The sequence below is a fragment of the Drosophila santomea genome, chromosome 3R (genome assembly GCF_016746245.2).
Source record: "Drosophila santomea strain STO CAGO 1482 chromosome 3R, Prin_Dsan_1.1, whole genome shotgun sequence".
Taxonomy (NCBI): domain Eukaryota; kingdom Metazoa; phylum Arthropoda; class Insecta; order Diptera; family Drosophilidae; genus Drosophila; species Drosophila santomea.
In genome coordinates this window covers 23,717,294-23,741,759 of record NC_053019.2, presented here as the reverse complement: position 1 = coordinate 23,741,759, position 24,466 = coordinate 23,717,294, and the positions used below count along the sequence as shown (strand labels likewise).

The following is a 24,466-nucleotide window of genomic DNA, read 5'->3' as shown; positions in this document are numbered from 1 at the left end:
CTCTGCCAGCACTGCCGCGAACCGGAACCACTGCCAGTGAACGGAACCTGAACAGAACTGGAGACGCGACGCAAATGGAAAAGAAAACATAAACGCTGAAAGCTGGAAAAATGCGCTGTAAATCGCCAGCCGTTGGATTGCAAGTGCAAAAGCGCGTCGCCGAGTGTGTCCGTGAATAATTCGCAATGAAATAAGTTTGGGAAATTGCAAAAACAGCAGCGCAAAGCCACGGAATTCACACACACACCCCCGCACCACCCCCCCCCGCGCAACGAGCGGACGTTGCTAAATAATTTCTCCGGGGCGCTCCGCTGGACAAAAAGTGATTTTTTTCATTCGGTTTGATGGTTTTTTTTTTTTTTTTTGGATGGTTGGCGTGCGCGTATAAATAAATAGCTGAAAGAGGCAGAGAAAATACAAGGCAGAGAAAATAAATCGGAGAAAAATCAGTACAAATCAGCGAATAGAAAGTGTATACCGCCTGCACTTGTGCCTGTATGTGCGTGAGTGTGTGTGCAAGTGTGAGTGCCAGTGAGCGAGTGTGTGTGTGATGTGTGTTTGTGTGCGGGGCAGAGAACACAAGGTGCAAAATGTTTACAAAAAAATCGCATGCCGACGTGAAGAAATCCACGGCCAAGTTGCAGGACTCCAAGAAGGATTCCGCCTCCCGCTTGCGACACCTCCGCATGATATTGGGTGAGTAGCACCTACGTACGCCCTTATAGATCCTAACATATGCTATAGCTAGATCTTACAACTAGATCAACTAGATACTACAGTAAATTACTTAGTTCATAGACCAATCTGGGCATATTTTCGGATTTGTTTAAAAACCCTTTTCGAAAGTTGCCATTTTCCAACCACACACAGTGTATGGGCGCCTTGAAACCAAGGTCCCGCGTTGGCGGTTCTGTTGACTGTTAATTATTTCATAATTTATTTGCATTCATAGCAATAACAATGAAACTGGTTGGCTTTATTTTTTATGCATATGAACACTTTTTTTTCGGCTTGGTGGGCGTCGTTCGCACCATTTTCGTTCCACGGTGGCTCGCTCTCAATGACGTTCTGCCCACAGAGCGGCAAACAGCAACTAAAAGTGGATCCACAATGCTGGCCATTTCCTGTTGGGCGCAAAAAAAACCTCCACATCCACATAGGCCATGTAACCCACATAGGCCGCCCATTCTTCCAGTGGCAAAACATTAATTTATGCAAAAACGGAAAAAAGATTACAGAAAAACATCTACACATGCTCCGCTATGTGGCAAGCGAAAATGTGTGAAACAAGTTAAATGATAAAGAAGCGAACAAGTGGAGCTACAGTCTTCACTCCCTAAGTCGGACTTGTGCTGTACTCAGTTTGCTGTATTTGTACTGTTTTCTGTGATAATTTGTTTATTTTCTGCGTATATATCTAGGTATTTCTCATTGAAACTGGTGATTAAACATAGCATATTTATTTATAAATGAGTCAAATTAAAAACCAATACATAAATAAAGTCATTTGAATATGATTTCATATTTCAGATAAATACACCCTTCAGTAGTCAAAACAACAGGCACGGAATTCTTTTAAATTTCAAGTGAAATATTACATGTTATTTAAGATGTCATGCATTTTTTGCAAAATGATTGCAACCTTTGGTTCGCCTTATTGTATGTGGTCTGTAGTAGCCAACATTGTACAGCAAGTACGGGTCTCGATATGACCAATCTCCCACCTTCGCCACCCTTTTTTCAGTGGCTTTCTTTTTGTGTCACCTCAGCTAGCGACTTCCAACAGGTGCCCCCCGCTATAATAAACCACAAATACACCTGGCTGCCACCCTCCGGCACACTATTGTTGTTATTTCAAATTGCTGTTGCCTCTCTGTTGCCATTGTCCCTTGGCAAATTACACGCATTAGACATTCTTCCCAATGGCTGCGTTTCCAATTGTGGTTTTCTAGCCCGTACAATAACAAACGAACACCGAAAAAAGCTGTCCATATTTTGGAAAACAAGTTTCAAATAATATTCTTCTGATTTGGTTTTATAATATAATTATACCAGTTTTGGGAGCAGTTCATAAATTGGTATTGGTATTATATATTAATACATACAATTTAATATTTATAATACTATTTATTAGTATTTATTATCTATAATATATTACCGTAGAATATTTGTCTGGAACTTCAGTTCTCTTAAATCGACATAGACATTTCTCTGGTTTTCTTTTCTGTGCAATGGTAGTCATCTTCGCTCTGTGCGTTTTGGCCTTCGGCTGAAACCGGTTTCAAAGGTTTTTTACTCTGTTTTACGTCTTTGTTTAGCTTTCTTCTGTTTTGCCGTGTGTTTTGCTGATGACAGCAAGCCGGCAATGGCAGTGAACCGCACCCCCCAACCACCAACCTCCACCCTCTTGCACCTATCAAGACCCCAACTTATCTGATTCATCGCAAATCGCTGAGCACCCATCATAACGTGTTCTGTTCGTAACTCGAACTTTTAATAGCTTTCTGGCCTCCAATTCACTTGTTGTTATTGGGCATATCGTCATGCGTGGTTTTCTACATGGCTAAGTTGGGAAATCATTGCCTGCTTGGATGGGATTTGCGGTCTTATCAATAGTGACATGCCCAGGTGCTGGGTTCGATGTTGCGTCACTAACTTGGTTGTTGCCCCCTGGCGCCATTTTCTTATCTCTGCTTTACAGAGGAAAATTAGGTCTGCAATTTGGTAATATTTCAGTTTAATTAGTTTCTTATCTATGTTATGAGGGCCTTTTAAGTTAATTACATACGCATAAGAGGCTTTTCAAAGAGAGTGAAATTTGTATATGAACTTGTCTCTAGAATAATACAAGTAGACTATATTAACCCAATATGCCACATATATCTTAATTGTTGACCTATTTATATACATTTCAGATAATGTGGAGCTGGAAGAATCGAAGTCACTGTTCGAGACCAACTACAGTCATGTCTACTTCATACTCTACGACACCTTTATTCAAGCCGAGGCGAATCTAAAGCAAAAAGGTAAATTAAGTTATTCTGCGATTACCCCAGATCGGAATATTGCTGTGTTTTATACTCTTGCAAAGGTGTTTTTCTCAGCTTATTTATTTGCTTCCTAAAGAGGTTACAATAGTACAAGAAAAAGAACTTTGATCGAAGCCAAATTGTGATGTTTTATTGCGTTGATTTTTTTTTCATTTTTGTAAGTACTAAAAAAAGGGTATCCCTATTTCGTTGAGCCGTAGAATACCTTCTTGTTTCTTGACCCATTTAATTTTGGTTAATTTGCGCGTATCTTTTGGAACATTTTAAGCTCCACCAATTAAATAAAACCAACAGCGACGACATTAAATCTGCCTTGTTTGGGTTTCCGTAATCTTTATGCTTTGTCCCATTTTTGTAGAGCTAGTTATAAAAAATAAACGTGATATTCCAAATTGAACTCCTCATCTATTTCTATTTTACCGCCTTTTCTCTCTCTATTTTTGTAAATCCCCTAACTGGCAGAACTTCCGTTTCACATTGGTAAGTTTATGTGGTTTTTTATTGACATGAATTGACCATCGAACTGCATCCGCTTCCTCCTTGCGACTCTGCTTTTGAATTCTTTTTTACCATAACCTCATGTGCCTACGTCCCATGGTCTTTCTTCTTGCGCTTGAAATCTCAGAATCGAATACGAATTCCACCATATGCACATCTCTGTCTCTCTGCATCTTGTGCTTGTCCAGACATTTCGATCGCATCCCAATAGCAAGCAGGAATCTCTAATTGCCTAATGGAATCTTTTCACTTATAAAGCATTTCTAATTTTTTAAAACAGTGCACAAGGCGCATCGCGAGGAACTGGACGGTTCACTATGGCTGATGGAGAAGATCCTATGCCTGCTACCAGAACTGTTGGCCCGCCGGTGGCAATGCCATTCCCTAAGTCGCATCATGGCCAAGCTACTGCATCTAGGCAACTCGCCCAAGCTGCGACGCGAAGGTGTCAGGTTAGTCAACCCCTTAACAACAATTTGAAGTGCACTCTAACCTAATCTTCCTTTCTCAGATACTTCTTACTCTGGTATCAGACACTAGGCGAAAATGCACCAGGCTACGTGCACGCCATGTACGCGGACCTTATCCCTGGCCTTATTGTACCCCAGAAAGGTGTGGTCGGTCCGGATACAGAGTTCAGTGCCTCGGACTTTCTCACACATCCCAACATGAAGGCGGACGGTGGGATGGCATCAGTTTTTCACGACAACGCATTCTCGCATCCCGTGCAGAGTTCGGAGGTCGTTGCCCTATTGCCACCTTCATCCAGCGAGAAGTCAGCGCCACCGGATCCTCGGGATGGCCTAGAGGTTCTGCTAAACAGCATGGTGCACACGGCGGCCTGTCTGAGATGGCGGGATAATCGGGTCCTAAAGGATCACCGGGCATTTGCCTTCCTGCTACAGCGATTCATGGATGTTTTCCTGCCAGTATTTTCGCCCAATTTCGATGTCAGTTGCTCCATCTACAATCCCCGCTTGGACTTGCCCGTCATGCGATCCATCCACAAAAAGGAGGAAGTAATGGCCTCCTGCGTTGTTGTCCTGATTAACTGGGTCTCTCGTTTTACCCACGAGCGTTTGCTGAACCACCGATTGGATTGCACCTTACACATGGATGATGTGGACCATGTGCGTCTACACGGTTATCATCAGGGTCAAATCGTACGGGATGTGTTTTATGCTAACCGCGAGAATATCAACTTTGTGCACGAGGTGTATCGTCAGGCGTTTTTGCTTAATTTCACTTCGAAGCCGCAAATAGAAGCAATTCGCACAGCCATCGCTGTTTACCGCGACTGGATGACGGGCGACACCTCTCCACCGTTCTTATTAGAGCCAAACGACGATCCGCCGCCTCCGTCAAATGCGGGTGGAACTCCCAGGAGCCAACGACTTCGCACACCATCTTATGTGGGCGCTATTGCAGGCTCCAAGGATCAGTTGGTAGTTAGAGCTGGCCGCCAAAATGTGTTACAGGTAAGTAAACCATCTGAGTCCCGACTGAATTTCCTATTCAATGTTTTGTATTTTTTTCAGGTCTTTGTAACCAATGCGGCCAACGTGTTCCTGGTGAACACGGCCAACCTGAACATCTGCTTTCCCACCCGCTCGCGCACTTATCGCTCCACTCCACTAGAGGAGCAGACGGAGATCTGCAAGAAGGTGCTGAATGTGTACCGCACCATGGTCATGAACACGGAAATGGACACGCGCACCTGGGAGCAACTGCTAATGGTTTTGCTGCAGGTTACCTCAGTTGTGTTGCACCAAAACCAGCATACATTGCCAAGTGGTACCAGCAAGAGTGCCACTTTGGGCGGCATCCTGGGGTCTGCTATATTCCAAACACTCATTGTCACATGGATACGGGCGCACACCAAAGTGCCTGTCAACGTGCTGCTGTGGGAGAAATTTTTGACTGTCCTGCAATCTTTGACGCACCGCGAGGAGCTTATTGTTGAATGGAACAAGACCATTCAAACGCTGACGCGTGTTTTTTCGCGATACACTTACGGCATAAACTTGCTGGATCTACCCCTGGATCGAGTGGCTGAGAGTCGGGCGGAAAAGCGTCGTCGCATTGGCAGCGTGTGGCAGGGATCGGGATCGGGCAGCGCTGCCAATGGAGGCAGTGCTGCTTCTGCTGCTATTAGCCAGAACAGGCAGCGGGAATCTCTAGCAGAGTCGAGTAGCAGTCGCTCGGAGGAGACCTCGTCGCAGGTGCCTCTTCCAAATCATCCTCGACCTCATCACCAGCATACGCAATCCCAGGGAGGCACCGGCCAAGGAACACGACCGATACCTTTAACTCCCATGCTTAGTAGGAGCTACAGCGAAGGAAGCTTGGCTTCAGCGGCCCGGAGCTCCAGGATACGACGTCGACGGGCGGCCACTCCAAAGCCGAAAGCGCTACAGCCGTCACAACTTGCAGAGAATCGCATTAATCCGCAGGACCTGAGGCGAGCCATGTCCCTTGATTCATTGTCGCGAAAAGGTGATGCAGAGGAAACGGACAGCTACCAGGAGGGAGACAATGAAAGTGGAGCGGGCTCGAGGAGTCCGTCACCCACCGCCAGCAGTGGAATTGAAGGTGGGTCCATCAAGGATGCCCAACTGCAGATTGATGCGAGTTTGGATGATGCAAATTCTGGTAGTTACGGAAGTGGCAGTAACTCGGAAAGTGTTTCCGGACGTCGCTGTATTATTCTGGGAGGCTCAGCGGAGGGCTGGCACCCAGATTCCACCTCCATCATGTGGAAACGCATGCTTGGTGCTCTAGGAGATGTTAATCGCATACCCAAACCGGATTTGCACGCCCAGGTGTTTATGCATCTGCTAGAAATGACGCAAAATCTGATCAAGATCAAGCAGAACCAAGGAATATCCACTGATAATCAGAACACTCCACCGATGCCGACTTTGGTGCCGCCCATTGGAATTGTGGCACCATGGTGTTACGGATCTCTTTCTCTGGATCGATCCTTCAAGAAGGGCAAACTCTGGGCACTTCAATTGCTCTGCTCGTTAGCGATTCAAGGTGCTGTAAACATGCAACAACTGCCCTTGTTCTATCACGCACTCCATCAGCTGCTAACTGGCGAGGATCGGGACTTAATTTATGCAATTCTCAAGCACTTAGAAGGACCTAGACTCCTAAGTTTGCTTCTGCCAGGACACACTCTGTTGCTGTTGGATCTGGTCCATGCAAGTGCTATATTGCTGACTTCTTTGGAGGTCTCTAGAAGTACACCAAGAGCTGAGGTTGCGGCTCTCCTGGGATCGCTGCTTTGCTATCCGGCCTCGCTGTTGCCACGCCCCGTCCTGCAGCCCACGCCACAAAAGTTTGAGATTATGGAGTGTGCGGACTTGCAGGATCACATCCTGAACATTATGCTGCGGTGCGCCAGGCGGGAGCCTTCAGCCAAGGCACGATGCATCGCACTTTCTCAGCTCGGCCAGTGGCTGCTAATGCGCCTATCTCAACCATTGCCGGCTTCGAATTCCGGAAGGGCTAACCTCTTTCAGCAGGCGGTGCCGCATCACAAGGATGTGCATCCCAAGGAGACACGAGTCTACAACCCGCGCATAAAGGAGGTGCTACAAGTACTGCTACAGGCGTTGCAGTTTAAGCATCACACCATTGCCATTGTAGCTGTGGATTCATTAAAGCTGTGCGCCGAGCGTGGACGCCAACTGGCCGCCATTGAAAGAGTTCCCCAGCTAATCATCACTGCCATCTGCAAAGCTTTGGAAATCCAAAACGTAACCAAGCCCAAAGACTCGGACAAAGTGGTGCTAACTTCTCTAATGTTGTGCTTGGGCGAATTCTGCATGACTATTCCAGCTCCTATTATGCTGGCGCCCTTCAACGAACAAGGCGACACGCTAGTGCTCCAGGTGCTCAGAGTACTTTTGCAAGTTGCCTCCGGTGCTCCACGTCATGAGAGGGTGAAACTGACAGCCGATGATGACTTTGATATGCACATCGCACACGACGATCTTCAAGGCGATGGACGCCTGCCGGAAGCTACCTATCAGACCTCCGAGACCATTCAGAAATGCATTACAGCCATCAAGCTGTGTGCTAAAGCAGTGTCCATGCATTTGGTCACCCACATCGGTCACTTCCCAATGGGAATTGGAGCATCTCGCTTAAGTTCCATGGTCGAGGAGCAGGATGACATTGGAAATGCAGGCTATGGTGGTCAGGTGGAGACGAGACGCGATTCTGTGGAACTTCCTTCTGTTGTAAGTGCCCAAAATATGCAGCTTTTCATGCTGAACTCTGGTCTGGTAGCCAGTTTTATTGAGCTGCCTACACTTAAACTCCCCGGTGGAGGGATTACTGCTGGCTTGGTTACAGCCGATAAGCAGGTTAGGGTCCTAATGAGGGATCTCAATGGTAAAGCTTGCTGGGACGCTTCTATCTTGTACTCCGAACCGCGGAAGGCGGAGGAACCTCCACCAAAAACCACACCAAAGATTCAACACACCCAACCGTTGGATTCCATGACGTCCTCCATGGTAACACATGAGCTGCAAGCTCCTCGACACACTCTGCGGCACCGTCCGGCGGGAGTGTTGCCATTGGCCAAGGACATGGCACCAGATCTGGATCAATTGGACGATATGTTGGCCTACATTGGCCATACCAGTCCAGAATGTGTGGCTCCCACTGTGAGCCAGCTGAATGCTCCAACAAGCAGTCCTCTGAGTGGAAACCAAGAAGCTCAGGCCATTTCGGTAATTCTGAATCAACGCCTTTTGGAGCAGGAGTTCGTGACCCACTCGACGCAGGCTCCATCTCCGGCATTGCGGCACGCCAGCTCGACCTCCTCACTGCAGCAATCGGATCAGAGGTCACTGCACTCCGCAACAGCCTCCTTTGATTCCCTGCCTACCCGCACAGAGATGCCGTTCCAATACTGCCGGCTGCTATTTTCACATTTAGGACTAGCCGGCTGGGAGCGACGGTCTAGAACGCACTTGCTTCAGAGGAGCGAGAAACTGATGAGGGAACTGCGAAACGTTGATCTCCAAAAATGCCGGGAAACCCACAAAATGGCGGTTATTTATGTGGCCGCCGGGCAGGAAGATAAGGGAAGCATCCTTAGGAATACGAGTGGAAGCAGCACCTACGAGATGTTTGTTTCAGCCTTGGGTTGGGAGATCGATCTGGAGACGCACAACGGCTTCCTGGGCGGATTACCCCGCCAAGGATGCGGAGCTACAGCTCCCTATTACGCTACTCCCTTTCTGGAGGTTGTCTACCATGTGGCCACCAGAATGCCCTCGGACTCTTCGGAGGCCATGCTACTGAAGACGCGCCATCTTGGCAACGACGAGGTTCACATTGTATGGAGCGAGCACCATCGGGATTACAGACGAGATATCTTGCCAACTGAGTTTTGCGATGTGCTGATTGTGGTATATCCGCTGAGGAATGGTTTGTTCCGCGTGACTGTGAACAGGAAGCCTGAAGTGCCGTGGTTTGGACCATTGGCCAACGAGAGCGTGGTAAGTGGCGCCTGCTTGGCCACTCTAATCCGGGCAACCGCAATCAATGCCAGTCGAACGAAGCGCGCTGCCCTGCCGCTCTACCAACAATTGTAAGTAGAATTAATACGTTATTTTATTGTATTCTAAGTGATATTTATATTTCTGCAGCTACGAGGAGCGCAATCGTTCGTTGGATAGCGTATCTTCTCGGTATAAGGAGAGCACCACCTTCGAGGACTTCGCCAGCCGCATCTACAATCCCATGCCACTGTCTACGCTGGGCACACTTAGGGAATCCAATGCTAGCAGTTCGGCAGCACCGCTGGCTTCTGCATTGCTGGATCACAATCGTGCCTCCGTTAAAGGTAAGCAGCTGAGCTGGTAGATTGTGGAAAGCAGTGCTAACATTTCAATTCTTCAAGGTTGGGTACAAGCCTCGATTGATTCAGGCCCCATAATGGGAATTGCGCCATCGGCCTCCGCTGGATCCACCGCGGCCATGGAGGCAGCCACTGGAATGACCTCCGCTTCACCGCGTGGCCCACGAAAACTGGGGGCTCCATTTAAGAGCGTGACCAAGAAGCACTCGCTGCAGCACATCGCCGTCGGAGGCGGGACAGGAGCAGGCGGTGACACGCCGCCCGAGAGCCCAACTTTGCCGCAGCGACGCTTCAAATAATACGTGTCCCTTTCCTCCGATTCCCGGTACTACCTGCACCCATTCCCTTCCCCACCAATTCGGCCAAGGGCCAAGCCAGGCCCGAAAAGATGCAGAGAGTTCTAATGCAAACGAAAAGTATTGCGAAACACGTTTCCTCCTATATTAGTTGTTGTAATTTATTTCGGTTTTCAACTTAGTCTATCAGTGTAATTAACTATTTATTTCTACTATTTCCAATCGAAGGGTTCTCTCTACTTTTATCCCCTCTATTTCATTTCCAATATAACACTGTGTTGTAATGCATTGCGAATTTTTACCTAGTTACAATGATTTCTTTTTACGTATTTATTTATAAGTCCGCTCGCCTGCGATGCGGCTGTATTTTGCGTCCACTCAAACACTAATTTGAAATTATGTTATCTATGCAATCAATTATGTTAATTCATTCGATGTATTGTAAGACTATTTAGTTATTGAGCTTTAAGCATTCGAGTGCAAATTGATTATCAGCTAGCTGAACAATTGCTTTTTTCGCATTTACTCAGTTTTAATCACTGTGCTGCGCTGTTTATCCAAAGCAATCTGTTATTCAATATTATATATATATTTCATTCTTTTAATGTCACATTTTTACGCTTGGCCACAAGACGCAAATTCAAAGAATTCGAATCGTTTTAAGTGTCACGCACAAAATGCAAGAATAATCAAAATTCGAACATAGAAACTTGCTCTGCCCATTTAAAGCAACACATCAACTACTAGTATTATGTAATCGAGCTATATGTATAGGTAGCCTAGTTATAAGCATTCTCTACTATTCAAAACCCTATCAACTGTCGATGGCAATCGTCACTAGGAGTGTGAGTCTTAGAAAGGAAAACAAAACAACAGAGTAACTAAAATTGTTCAAACAATCGCCTTTTATTTGTGTGTAAAAATGAAATTGTTACAAGATGATTTATTAACCAGTATAGGGATGTTCTTCATTTGTATTTCACTGCGAATTGTTTCAACGAATTGATCAAATTGATAGATTTATATTTATATATATTTACACTGAGATATGTTAATTTTGTATTTATGTAAAACGGGCAACTGAAAGTTAATTGCAATGCCTTTTTGTTGCACAAATGTTTTATGAAATCTGTAGTCTAATTAACACAATTAACCTTAAGCGAGTAAACATTTTTGTATAAAAAAAAAAAAAACAAACAAAAACCAATAAATTGAAAAGCAAATTAATGCTATGTGAAATTTGTAACTAACACCAAGTAACGCATTATATACAACATACATTTACAACTACGATTTAATATGTATATTAATTTACTAATTTATTTGAGAAACAATCGAGTATTTTTCGTACAATAAATAACGTGAATTTCAAAGAGTTGAAATCCCGCTGCGAACGAATATTCCCATTCCCCCTTTCCCACAGCCAGATGTTGTTAACGTTTGGTAGTAATTAGCTGGACACGCAATCGCTCTACTGACACTCATTTCGCGTCTCCCAGGTGGCCCAGACTTATGGGCCCGGCCGCGAGAGGTCATTGCCTTGACTCCTGTTTTTGGTAGTTTCTTTTTTAGGGGTGATTCGCACCCGCCCGCCCCTTAGGAGTGGACAGACAAGTCGGCTGGCTGCCAGGGATCAGAGATGGCAACTGTCTAGCCGTTTACATAGGTACTAGGACAATGGACATAGGTACATGAATGTGGTACAATTTATTGGTAAAGTATTTTTAGCAAATATATGTTGTGAAATATTATTATATAAAGTACACTTCGAATTTAGAATACAAGGTTACAGATTACGGGGTATATTTTTCTACTGTATTTACAATCGCTTTTTCTTGAATATACATCCCCCAAAAGATAGCCGCCACTGGGCAGGGATCTAAGAGCGCTCTATGCTGTTTGCATAGTGCCGTAACCACCACTATCAAGTGACGCCATAGCATTTGAATTTTCCCCGGAGCAGCGGCAAATACCCCTAATGGCCCATAGCCGCTTGGCGTGCGCACAGTTCTCGTCGAGCGGTCGTGTCGTCTGAACGTCTCCAGTTGTGGCATTTCTTTTCCAGCGGGTCAAACATCAAGCTAGTGCCAAGTCTCGTCCGAACTGAGCAACTGGAGTCCAATAATGCGCACTCAAGTGCTAAGTTTTTGTTTAGCAATTTTGCTAATTGTTTGTCTGTTGTAAACAAAAGACGTAATTAGATGCGGGTGCCAAGTGCCGCGGATCAGAGATGGGGAGTCGGCCGCAGAGGATACGTCGGATTGGCGACAGCCTGCAGATGCTAACCCGGGAAGCCAGGAGCGAAGTGGTGCGCTGCGAACGTAAGTGGTTTTGTCAAAAAACGCGCATACGCCATGTGGAACATGATTGAATCATCGAAGATTAAGCACTGAACTCAGTTTAAAAATATCTTTCAATTTTCTTACATTGTTATGAAAAACTTTACTAGCTAATTTCGCTTAGAATGTGATTGATCACTATCATAACTCATTTGGAACCTTGTAACTCTGAAATATATTCATGTACGTCGCATTGTCTGCTGGGGATTTGCATAAGGGGACGACGTCATCGCCAGTTTCAACATTGGAGCAAGGAATGATTTGCTTGTTTATCTATCGGTGGCGAAGACCTTATTATGACATGTGTGGAAATGGATTCAATAGAACTCGTCAGGGCTAGAAATGTTTATCGCCTGGCGAAAGGCATTCAAACCAGGGGAAATAGTTATTATGGTTTTTATTGGCCGCAACACAGTCTATAAATAAGTTTCTTGGGTGGTAATTGTTTAGTTCAGGTTAGCCAACATTAATATATGTTATTATTTATCAGCTTACAGTGCGATAAAAATGACTTACGCAAATTATAGATTAAAGTGCATTTGTAGATTTACGAAATTTAATATGAGTTGCTTACTAAAAATATATGATACTATACTATATACATATATCCTAAACTATACTATATATGATAATATCATGTCATTAAACCATTTTTTTTGGTTTTTTAAAAACTTAACAGACTTGCTTTGCGATAAGACCCTCAAAACTGAAAACGGCTCCCAAGTGACTAGCGTCATTTTTAGATGGAGTTTCGCGTTTAGCATAAGAAACCAGAAAAAAACTAGATGCCTGCCAGGCACGCGATTTGGAGCACTCACATCGACGAGTCCTTCGAAGGCCTTTTGCCCGCTAATTAAGTTCACCTTGGACGTGAAAAAGCGGCGTGTTCTTTCAAGGTCATCGGCGATAATTGCGGCCATGGCAACTGCCCAAAAGCCGAAACAATGGACTTGCAAATAGAACAGGATATTTGTATTTCTATGAATATCGGATTAATGCTCGCTTCTGACTGAGGAAGCACAATAATGGAAGATATAAATTGTGCTTTTGTTTATTTATGAAAATTTATAAATATACATGAAGGGAATAACGAATTTCGCAAATAGCTGGAAGCTTTTGAGGGAGTATAGATTAATAAGGTTTGTGAACAAGGAGTACACAGAAATAAAATTTTCACTTTGACTTAATTGCGGATATATAAAATAATAGATCTGCGGAGATAACTTAATGGATGTAAAGCAAATTATTTTAAGTTGTAAACTACGCTCTAAAGTCAGTCTCAAAACCCACATTCGCACCACTCAGAATGTAAAAATAAAACAATGATTTCCCTTCCCACGCACGCCGTTCGCAATGAACAAAACAAGAAAACAAAAAAACAGTCAACAACACGAAGTAACCAAATCAAAACAAAGGCCCAAAACAAAAACATAGAAGATCAACCAGTTGCAGATTTTCGAAATCAAAACAAAACTGAAGAGGCGCGCTCTTGAGAGCCCCCTAAAAACAATCAACTTTTAGTAGACTAGAGCTGCAGATACAGCTCTCTATAGAGCGAATGAGTGCGAGAGAAAAACAAAATCGCTGGAGAATTATGGACTGCCGATATAGTCGCCTCAGTGTCCAAACAACAGTCACGAAAGGCGGACGGATTGCGAGCGAACAGAACGCAGAATTTGAAATCCATCGGTGCGGTGCGGTTTATATCTTTTGGATGCGTGCCCGAACGTCGCGTGGATTAATTTCGGGTTCGGCAATTAACAGTGCCATTGCTTGTTATGCAAATCAGTGATATCGAAGCGGTGTAAATAACCCACATAAATGAAAAATCCCCTGCTCTCGACCCAAACCTTGACCTTGACTCGTGAGCTCAGACGGATGTCACTTTTCCCAAACCAAAAACACCCATTCCAAACGACTTTAAGCCATTGAAATACTTACATATGTTCGAAAACGAGCACCGAAAGGTGTTAATTTCGGTTCGTTACGTATACGTAATGTGACAGGAAAATAGAAATGGAAATTGAAAGCCCGAACAACTGCTGTGCGCGGCAAATGTAAATTGATAGCCAAAGTGTTTGAAATACAATTGCTAAATTCGCGTAGGCATTTTTCATATGTACAAACAAATACACCCGCACACTTTCCGTAATTTCAAATCAATTAATCTCAATTATTTCGATCGCTCAAGTGAACAGAATCGAGGCGAAAATCAAAAAAGTCTTCGCGCTACATTAGGTTTCCTCCAAAGTAGAAACCAAATTTATAATCATTTTTGTACGCTAATCTTGATTTCCATCAGTCACGTATAATATTTCCAACAAAAATCGCTAAAGCTAAACAGATGAAAGTAAAAACTATTATTAGAAATTTTGTGCATAAATTCCAAGAAAAAATGTGTTGAAAATATGTTATGAATGTGATAAAAATTATAAAAAAGCTGGAACATTTTTATAAAAGGAATTTCCCCAACCAAAAACTAGCATGCCAAAATGGAGCTGATTAAAAAATACCAACAAGGAAAGCTAACCACCAGCGATATTCGCTATCTAAATCGTACGTTAATAAATAATATATTTTAACATGACTTAATGTGCTTATTGTATTTAGAATAATGCTGAGGGCAGCCCTTGGTGCTTAAAATACATTTTTGGGGTCGGCCTTCAGAGGGCTGAGGAAAATAAAGCCCAAAATAAAAACCAAAACAAGATCCATAAAAACATTTAGAAATTCGAATGTCGTACTGTGGAAAGCCAATTGGTTAAATTTGAGGTGAACTGTCTGCTGCCATTGACAGCAAATGCTTAAGTCAATTAAAGCCATTTCATGGTTTTGTCCATCAGTCCATCAGTCATGGAGGCTGCTTTTTGGGGGCGCGTCTTTCAGCATCAATAAGTCGATTGAGTATATGTATTCGAATGTTTTGAAAATTGGCAGAGACAGACCGAAACAATAAATAATTCGATAGACGTGAATTCCCAGTGGGAATTCTGTTTTTCAACTTGTATATAAATTCATTATGTTTTTTTTTTTTCAATTTTTTGGACATAGATTAAAGCTGTTGTAATGGTAGTCTAAGATAAAATACAAGGCCTGCCACCATTTTCCGTTGCTAAATGTGCCAATTTTATACCATTTTTATAGCGTCAATCAACTCATTAAAGGTGCTAAATTGGCCAACAGCCTTTTGGGCCCAATGCGCTAATATAAACTTTGATTGTGTTTGCTTATAAACAATTTCACACTTGTCTTGATATTTTCCTATATATGTATATAGTTCATTTGATGCAGCTCTCATCTGTCGATAAGTGGCGGAAAGTTTATATGAGTGGGCGTAGTTCATAGTACGTATTCGCCATGTGGCTTCTGTTAATGGCATTAACAAATTGGCTAAAGTGCCAAACTTCCGGGCGCCATCGTTTGTAAACAAACACTTAGTCAATGGCGATAGGAAAATCGTTAGCTGCTTGAAATGCAAATTCCAATAAGATTTTTGGAAGAAAATTCTTCAAATAAAACTACCTTTTTGGCGGAGATAACATTCTGAAGCATTTCGTAATATTTATTTATAGTTTTCCCTGTCAGGCTTGGCCTCTTTTGGGCCATATTCAGTAACGAACCTGGCCAAAAGCGATTGAGCTAACGACTGAACAACACTGCTGAATATTATTTACCCATGTTCCGGAGATGAGAGCGGATTCATGATGGAAATGATGTCATTCCGTTGGTGCCACTTTTCGACGGATCGTGCAACGCGCAGTAAATCGCTTCGTATATATACATGTGTATATAAAGTCGGTGGCCGGCCAAAAAGCAAAAAACATTCCGCTTAATGCGTACAAAGCTCTTGGGGCATGAAATTTGCGGTAGCAGCTCGTGATCTATTCGCTCTATAAATGGGCGAACTTGTAATATACAGCTGTCCATTATAAACCATAAAATGGAATGGTAATATAACATTTTTCCTTGTTTTGACATGTTCCGCCATGGGACTTTTATTATGCACACCGAGCATAATCGTATATTTATCCACGAATCTGTTTGTTGACTCTGCCAGCGAATTGTTTTCTCTTTATTTCGAACAATATGCGGGAATATTTGCATCCATTGAATGGAATTTTATTGGGAGGCAGTCACGGTATCGACGTCATCTGAAAATTTTTCGACCCAACTCGTTAACCGAGCTCTATAACATTTGGCATGATATCATACCGCCGATAGAAACTCACACAAACTCGTTAATATACGAAGACCTGTTCAAAGTTAGCGGTTTCTTACATAAAACAAACAAAATCAACAAACCCAGGCCGAATATAACTAGAAAGCCATAAATTATCGAATTGCTAACCTTCAAGCACTGGTGTTTTCCATTCTCAAAACTTTGAAATCCATTGTAAGCAACAGTGCGTATACTTGATCTATGGCTCCTGAACGCAGAACCATAAATAGTTGATTTTCCAAATGCAGCCATGTCTATTTGCGAACCATTAATTTCAAATTCAAATTTGTCAGCGGTCCGTTTGAAAGATGAAAATGTTTGCAATGCTAAAGAGTGCCAGAGGTTAAAAGCATGATTTCATTATTTGTTATTTTACGTTTGTGTGGCATATTAACATGGGAAATCTAAATTCGGAATGAGTAAATAATTGAGAGTCAAGCTGGCTGGCTTTTGAATTTATGTCCAACTTAATAAAGTGAAAGGTATAAAATATATTTCAATGATGTATTACTCATTTCAAGGTTGTACAAAATTAAAAAATAATTCTTATAATTTTTAAATTACTAATTTTACTAACAACTTTTCTCTTTTCTTTCAGATATGGTAATATGTCTCATGGTCCTGATAGCAGTATTCTCCATTCTGTGGAACATATCGCTGAACATGATATCGGGAGATCTGTACGAGGGAATAGTCAGTGCCAAACTTATCTTCCGGGAGCGCAGCCTTGATAAGATGGATGAGCCCAGCAAGCAGATCCTTCATCGGGATTTCATCAAGGCCACCCAGTATGCCTATGGAAGGCATTATTCCGTGCAGGATGTCACGCCCGAATCGCTGAAGAGCGAGAGCCGTAAGATAGCTTCAAAATATACTTGTACTTTAAAAACAAATTCAACTCTTTTTTACAAGAAATCTATAAGTTACCGCATATCTATGAATCGATTGAGAATCGACCGAAGTTGGAGCGTCTGATTGCTGAAAAGAAAGTGGAGGTTTTGGCAAGCACGACGACTCCTCCGCCGAAAATTACTTTCAACGCTGAGGCAGATCGTCACTTTTTGAGCACAAGTAAGAGTAAAACAGCACAATTAAATAATAACAATAATTAATTTATAAATTTCCTTTTACTGAAGTGTCCATTGATGCTACGGCCACTTTTTGGGAACGAGGCCCTGGAGCTCAGTTTGTGTATGTGTTTCCCCTCATATCAGAGATCGTGGCCATTATCTGGACAGCCATGTGCTTGATTTATCAGACAGGCAGCAAAAAGAGCTCGTGAGTATATAGGTTTCAAGCTCATAGTGCTTAAATTAATAAACAATATTCAGAGTTCTGCCGAAGCCATGGCGCATTGTGGTGCCCTCCATTGTAATATTCTCGGTGATGAGTTTGGGCAGCGTAATCTACGCGATCCTGACCAATGGCCATCTTAGGCGCCTTTGTGGCCAACTGCGGGAGAATCTCACAGATCCCACTGCCATCACTTGCGGCGATGCCATCGCCCTGTTGCGTCCCATCATCCACGACCACAACGTATCCCACGATACATATCTGGAGCTCTTCCGCTGCAGCTACGTGATCGGCATGGTGCTGTGGATTGTGGCTCTGCTGGTCATGGTGCTGCGATATGTATTCGCCGTGGACTTCCAGCTGGTGGACATTGATGATATGTTCGATAGCGGACGAAATGGTGTACAACCGGTGTACACTGAGGTAGTGCAGCAGAGCAGTCCGCAGCATCAGACGCAGGTGCGCCCGAGATCGGAGGATGACTATCACAGTGCCAGATCGCGTTTGAGTGATCTTGCGGTGCCACTTCTGGAGGTGCGGAGCCAGTCTCAGATTCCGCCAACCAACTTGGCCTAATCCTGCTGCTGGCCAGCAGATCAGCAATCTCAGGTTTATTTTTATACGTTGTGTTAGTGTTTAGTATTTAATGACTAAGGAATATTTTATCAACTAACCCAATTTAGGTTAAGTTTTAAGGGTCCCTCCAATCGAGAGTCCTTGATCGATCGATATTTAATTGATATTTTTCACTTTCCTAGCGTAGTGAACTCGTGCCTCGATATCAAATATCAAAAATGTGGTTTAATCGAGGCTTTAGGAAATACTTTTATTCCAATTTTGTGGCTGGAATTGAATTTATGCAACTTAAAGGTTGCATACTCTTGGGCTGATAAATTCTATCTAAGTTGGAGATGCCTGGTTAAGCCACATTGTCCAGTCGATTCTCTCGACTATAACCTCTGGTAACTAAAATCCATGAGTTTTATTTAAAATGCAACATAAAACCGAAAACAAGTGCGAATAAAATACAAATATTGTGTATACGATACAGGAAACTCTTCAAGTTCCAGCTTAAAGCAGTTTCATGGTAATAGTCTTGGTTTCCAGGTAGTTATCCAGTCCATCCTTGCCCAGTTCCCTGCCAATGCCAGAGTGCTTGTATCCGCCGAATGGAGTGGAGGGCAGCACGGCATCATAGCAGTTGATCCACACAGAGCCGGCATCCACATTGTTGGCGAACTTCAGAGCCTTGTTGATGTCATTGGTAATAACGCCGGCGGCGAGACCATATTGCACATTGTTGGCCCGATCGATCATCTCCTCCAGGGAGCTGAACTTGAAGATGGACTGCACGGGGCCAAAGATCTCCTCCTGGGCAATCCGCATATCATCCTTCACGTCCGAGAAGACAGTGGGCTCTACGAAGAAACCGACGTTGCCGATCCTCTTGCCACCAGCCTGCAACTTGGCACCCTCCTTCTTGCCACTCTCGATGTATCCCAACACCTTGGTCAGCATGTCATCGTCGATCTGGGGACCCTGCTGCACATTCTCCTCGAAGGGATTGCCCACCTTGCGTGCCTTCGCCTTGGCAGCAGCCTTGGCCACGAACTCGTCGTAGATCTTCTCGTGAACGTAGGTGCGACTGCCGGCACAGCAGCTCTGGCCGTGATTCGAGAACAGCGCCTCGTGGGTGGTTTCCACGGCGAAGTCAACTAATGAGGGAAAGCAGAAATAAGGTTTTGGAGTTAGTTTTAAGGTGATAAGCCACTTACTGTCCGCATCATCGAAGACCACAACGGGACTCTTGCCGCCCAACTCCAGGGAGACTCTCTTCAAGTTCGACGTGGCTGCAGCCTGCATGACAATCCGTCCAATGTCCACGGAGCCGGTGAAAGCCACCTTGGCAATATCAGGATGCTCACTGATGGCAGCTCCAGCAGTGGGTCCAAATCCGTTGACCACATTGATCACACCGGCGGGGAAGCCCGCCTCCTTCGCCAAAGCAGCCATGTGAAGGGCAGTCAGGGGCGTCTGCTCCGCGGGTTTCATGATGATGGTGCATCCGACGGCCAGGGCAGGACCCCACTTCCAGGCCAGCATCAGCAGGGGATAGTTCCAGGGAATGATCTGGCCGACCACGCCCACCGGTTCCTTGCGGGTCATGGAGACAAAGCCCCCGGCGGGAATGGTGTCGCCGAAGAACTTGTCGGTCCAGCCGGCGTAGTACTGCAGCGTCAGGATCGAGTAGGTGACATCAAAGAGCGCCTCTGCGTAGGGCTTTCCATTGTCCTGGGTCTCCAGGCTGGCCAGGAACGCCTTGTCCCGATCCATCAGGGCACACAGTCTGAAGGGGATTATTAATAAACATGCTTTAGGTTGTGAAGTGTGGGTAAAGCTCACTTGTTCATCAGATTGGTGCGCTGCAGAGGACTCAACTTGCGCCATTCCGAGTCGCGATGGAAGGCTTTCTTAGCCGCTTTCACCGCCAGGTCGATGTCAGCCTAATTAAATTATAGAAGCAATCAGCAGTTATAATGTTATGACTATTTCACCATCGTATCTCTTTCGAGAATGCTGGACTCACCTTATCTCCCTCGGAGACTTTCACAATCTCCTTGGACGTCGCCGGATTGAAGGTGGCAAAGGTCTTGCCCGACACCGAATCAACGAACTCATTGTTGATGAAAAGCTATAAATAAATGCATTAAGACGGTTTGAGCTTAGTATAAAGCTAATGGATCCAATGGAATCTTCCCCAACCTGACAGTGATTGGGTTTGCACTGCACATGAGTATGCTCAAATTTCATCCACTTTCGTGAACCAGCCAATTGGTGTGCCAGTAATTTTTGCAATTTGTTCATTGTTGTTAGCCCAGTTTGTCAGCGATTACTTATCCGCTCAAACAAGTTATCAACCCTCTGAATGGGCCATTTCAATTTGCCGGGGACACGCGATAGTGTAAACACTGTAAAGTGTAATTCTAGTCACGATTTCAAATTGTCGAGTTTGTAAACAACACAAAACAGTTGACAATAAGCTAACGTCGTTTGAGGCTGTTATCTGGTGTTGTTTTGAATTATAATGGTTCGTTGGGCGATAGGAAATTATAGGCCCACCGTTCTTAAACTTTCAAGATAAAGTAGGCCGCTTATTGGAGTCTATTGGCAACAATATTGAATGTAAAGGAGTGGGTTATTAAAATCATGGTATTATAAGGAGTTTGTACATTACAGATACAGAAAAGTTTACTAGTTGTTCTACGACAATTTTTAAACCTCAATTAAAATTTTAAAAGTAATTGTTTTGCTATACTAGTTGGTTTTTCTTCATTCTTTTTCCATAATTTCGCAATTAAAAAGTGCGTAAGTTTATAAGATTCAAAGTCCCATCCGTATCAGAAAAAGGGCAAGTTCATGTTGGCCCCCTACGAATGTTTCCTTATCAGCATAGAAAACTTTTTAATCATTATTGCTCTATATTTGCTGAGTCTGCTTATTTTTACGTCCCACATCTGTTGATAACAGATTATCTTTTTTTCTTAAATATTTGTATGTATCAGGAGGCCAAAATCACGAGTATTTGTACATACTTAAATTGCGACACAAACGAGTTTGGTGTGGGCTGAGTTTTAGTAGGCAATTTACTTTAAATCATTTAACTTGCATTATGTGAAGTGCAAGTTGAATGCACTTAGCGTAAGTTCATCGAAGTAATAGGGTCTTGCATTATTTAATAGACAGCTGTCCACAATATTTATACTCACTTTTGTGTACTTGGGCTTGGCGTTGGGATCGGCCATATTGAGCAATATATATATACACTTTCAAGAACTGAACTAGAAACCGGCTGTCTGGGAGTCGTCGCGAAACTGAAACAGAAAAGCTGCCAGATGCCCATTTATATAGAGCCCGATAACTGGCTATCAGCGATTTGTTTTGCACTGCCGTTCATCACCTCACTTTGCTTGTGCTCGTCCTCTGAATTATCTTATGCCGGCCGGCTGCAAACAAAAGATTTTTTATACGAGTGCCCTACAATTTATAGAAAGTGTCCATAGATTTTGTAGTATATATGGTTTTAAAATATGGGTAAAAGAACACTTGTACTATAGTTATAATGCTGATACTATAACATGTTACAATAATAAAAATCTATATTTTTATTTTGGTGTACTCGCAGATATTGATTTATCACAAACAATTATTTAAAACAATTTCTTTGCATTTCGACCATCAAAAGCTTATGCTTTTGGTGGTGGTTGGTGTCTTGGCTAGATGTCCATGCCATTGTATTATACGGTTGGTGTCTACGATGTGGTCTTATACGTGAACAATACTCTTTAGCACCCAAACATCCATAATTAGATCAACGGGAGATATTTTTTGAATTTCCTTCATTAAATATAATTAACATAGCTTAAAAGTGGTATTTGCTAATATGTTCAGACACTTGTGGTCTGAATAAGCTGTTTGCCATTGTAATTTTGTATGGGAAAACTTTCGTACTTGTAGGTGCGTTGAACCAGTCCATGATCCAGAAATTTCAGTTTGCTCAGCGACTGTGCAATGTAGTTGCTAAAACAGATCGGCAGCTAAGTATAGATAGATCAATATTGTAACAAACCCACCTGTAGTACTCGTAGTCGTAGCGCAGGTAACTGGAGAATGGCTGCAGTTCCAAGCCATCTGGACAGATCGGATTGCCATGCAGGCTCAAATACTGCAGGTTGGGAAAGAACTTTCTGATCAGTCGCATTGTCGTCGGCAGGTCACTGAACTGAAATCGATAAGAAATTGCAGCATTTGGCGATCCATTCTAATATACAGTAATTGAACTGTGAGTCTGTGTTTTCACCTCATTTTTGTTGAGCATAAGTACTTCCAATTGTGGCAGTGGGCAAGTCAATGTCCTCAAATGTGCCTCATGCATGCGATTGCTGTCCAGGACCAAATGACGCAGCTGCTCAAAGTCCGCTAACCAAGACAGATCCTTTAGACAATTGTGGCTTAGATCCAGTTGCTCTACGTGATCAGCATGCTTCATAACTAATTCCTGAGTCAGTGTTCGTAAATTCTGTTGCACCAAAATAAGCTAAACGGGTTGACAAAATAAATGAGATACGATTTGTAATCTTGACTAGATAAGCTTGATTTTCCTACCTGACTGTCGTTATTTTGCGGCTTTTGCATTGCTCTGAGATAAATTGTATATGTGTTCAGCGAGAGCGTTACTGTGTCTTTCGGATACCTTACCGGCGATCTTGTCGTGAGCAACTGAAATGAGTGCTCGATTGTGCTGCAGTCGTAGCCGAATGCTTTTGTTTTTGGGCTGTCTCTTTTAAAGTTTTTAATACCCTACATAGATGATTTTTCTTGGGCATTTGCTTTTATATATGCATTTTGAAGATATGTAAAATTATAAAATGTAAGAGAGTCAAAACATTTGGCTTTTAGGCTATATATGATGATAATGCACTTTTAATAAACAACTTTAAATATTTCCGAGTCTATAAGGTATTGTAAAGTTGAAACCATTGACTCCAGTAACCTACTCCATATGCTCTTTGTTTGCCTTTAACTTTGTTTGGCTTTTGTGAAGCTTTTTTCCACGTCTGCCGATTTCTTTCATCGCCTGAACTTGTTCAAGGCGAAAAAGAAAGAAAGACGCTGGTGATAAGCTATCAAGTTAAATGACATGTAGATGGCGCCAGCGGGCGACTATGATTGCACATCGAGTATACGACAAGTGGGCTTAAATGCGAGACCGCATTTAGTAACGGCCATTTAGGGGCTAGTCCTTCGAATGGCTTTAAACCTCTTCAAATCGGAACTGGTCAAGTGCAAGTTGGGCGATAAGTGCTCCACAATGGCAAAGAGCTGGTAAATACATTTTTAATTGCCATCTGGCCGGCAAACAGAGATGACGGCCCACTAAAGACCCGAAATGAAAAGGCAAATGGAAAGACCAAAGCGGCCTGACAAGCGTATTTGTTAGTGGCCACACTGCGATTGACTGCAAATGGCAAACAAATTGAACTAGAGGCTGGGGGCTGGGCAAACTAGTGGCAAACAAAAGGGGATGACAGCGTGAGTAAATAAACCGCGAGATACAAATTGCGGCTCACAGCATTTAGCCGGGCACTCAATTCAATGAAACCCAAGCATACGCACCGGCAGATGAGTATCTACTCATAAAGTTTTGCGTATCTTCGAGATACGTGAAAAGTAATAGGCCTGGCCGACAGCTGTTGCAGATCCCGAGAAAGAAAAGCCTTTACCCTTTATGTTTTGAGCCCTGTCAGTGACAAAGTATTTGCCACTTGCCTTTGTCTGCTAACCATGTTATTATTTCCCCTGCTTACACTCTACTTTTGGCCGTAATAAGCGTGTGTGTGACTCTATATTTAGGCCTTTGATTGCCGTGCGTCTCAATGGGCATTATAATTCAATGTCAATATTTGGGCACACGTTAAAGTCCATGGCAAGTGGTCTTCGATTTGGTTAGGCGTTGCCCCTGAAGGAAATACGCGCGAATAATAAAAACTTAGTGGCAGTTAGTCCTAGTATCTAAAACTTTCCTTAATAAAAAACCTTCCAAGAACTACTTAAGCCATAAAAACTCGTGGTAAAACCCGTAATGACTTTTTATTTTTATCAGCCACTTTGATGACAAATTCTCAGCACTTAATTCAATACATACATATGTATATAAACTAGGGAAATATTTAACTTATCCTGAAATTCAATTTATTTTCTTCATTAAATTGTTGGAGCCTCATTAACATTGCCTTAGGAACCTGGTCACGAAGGCCCGGTAACCACCCTCGTGAATAAAAAGCACTCGACTTGCTCCAGTTTTAATTACTTCCCACAGGCTGGAAGTGCGT

General features: G+C 43.3%; 4 protein-coding genes across 6 annotated transcripts; 2 read left to right on the top strand and 2 right to left on the bottom strand.

The window, feature by feature from the left end:
- The first annotated feature begins 46 nt into the window (after window positions 1–46).
- Window positions 47–11,107, top strand: LOC120450992 (probable Rho GTPase-activating protein CG5521). 2 transcript variants are annotated; one of them, XM_039634295.2, is made up of 8 exons: window positions 47–696; window positions 2,916–3,026; window positions 3,513–3,530; window positions 3,829–4,000; window positions 4,060–5,026; window positions 5,087–9,159; window positions 9,218–9,414; window positions 9,472–11,107. In XM_039634295.2, exons 1-8 carry the CDS (start codon window positions 591–593, stop codon window positions 9,726–9,728), a joined length of 5,901 nt encoding a protein of 1,966 aa, XP_039490229.1. In that variant the 5' UTR covers window positions 47–590; the 3' UTR covers window positions 9,729–11,107. The 2 variants fall into 2 exon arrangements, with proteins under 2 accessions (XP_039490229.1, XP_039490231.1); XM_039634297.2 differs by lacking the exon at window positions 3,513–3,530.
- Window positions 11,108–11,754: 647 nt separating this feature from the next.
- Window positions 11,755–18,254, top strand: LOC120452487. 2 transcript variants are annotated; one of them, XM_039636735.2, is made up of 5 exons: window positions 11,755–12,046; window positions 16,882–17,136; window positions 17,196–17,354; window positions 17,420–17,561; window positions 17,615–18,254. In XM_039636735.2, the coding sequence occupies exons 1-5, from the start codon at window positions 11,956–11,958 to the stop codon at window positions 18,150–18,152; spliced, it is 1,185 nt and encodes a 394-aa protein (XP_039492669.1). In that variant the 5' UTR covers window positions 11,755–11,955; the 3' UTR covers window positions 18,153–18,254. The 2 variants fall into 2 exon arrangements, with proteins under 2 accessions (XP_039492669.1, XP_039492670.1); XM_039636736.1 differs by lacking the exon at window positions 11,755–12,046 and adding an exon at window positions 13,684–14,620.
- A 289-nt stretch (window positions 18,255–18,543) lies between these two features.
- On the bottom strand, window positions 18,544–21,486 carry LOC120452486 (aldehyde dehydrogenase X, mitochondrial). The gene is made up of 5 exons (XM_039636734.1): window positions 21,344–21,486; window positions 20,164–20,268; window positions 19,980–20,080; window positions 19,352–19,923; window positions 18,544–19,291 (listed from the first exon to the last, which is right to left on the bottom strand). The coding sequence occupies exons 1-5, from the start codon at window positions 21,377–21,379 to the stop codon at window positions 18,648–18,650; spliced, it is 1,458 nt and encodes a 485-aa protein (XP_039492668.1). The 5' UTR covers window positions 21,380–21,486; the 3' UTR covers window positions 18,544–18,647.
- A 328-nt stretch (window positions 21,487–21,814) lies between these two features.
- On the bottom strand, window positions 21,815–22,847 carry LOC120452374 (leucine-rich melanocyte differentiation-associated protein). The gene is made up of 5 exons (XM_039636566.2): window positions 22,833–22,847; window positions 22,740–22,773; window positions 22,435–22,671; window positions 22,208–22,356; window positions 21,815–22,154 (listed from the first exon to the last, which is right to left on the bottom strand). The coding sequence occupies exons 2-5, from the start codon at window positions 22,767–22,769 to the stop codon at window positions 22,022–22,024; spliced, it is 549 nt and encodes a 182-aa protein (XP_039492500.1). The 5' UTR covers window positions 22,770–22,773; window positions 22,833–22,847; the 3' UTR covers window positions 21,815–22,021.
- Window positions 22,848–24,466: the final 1,619 nt, after the last annotated feature.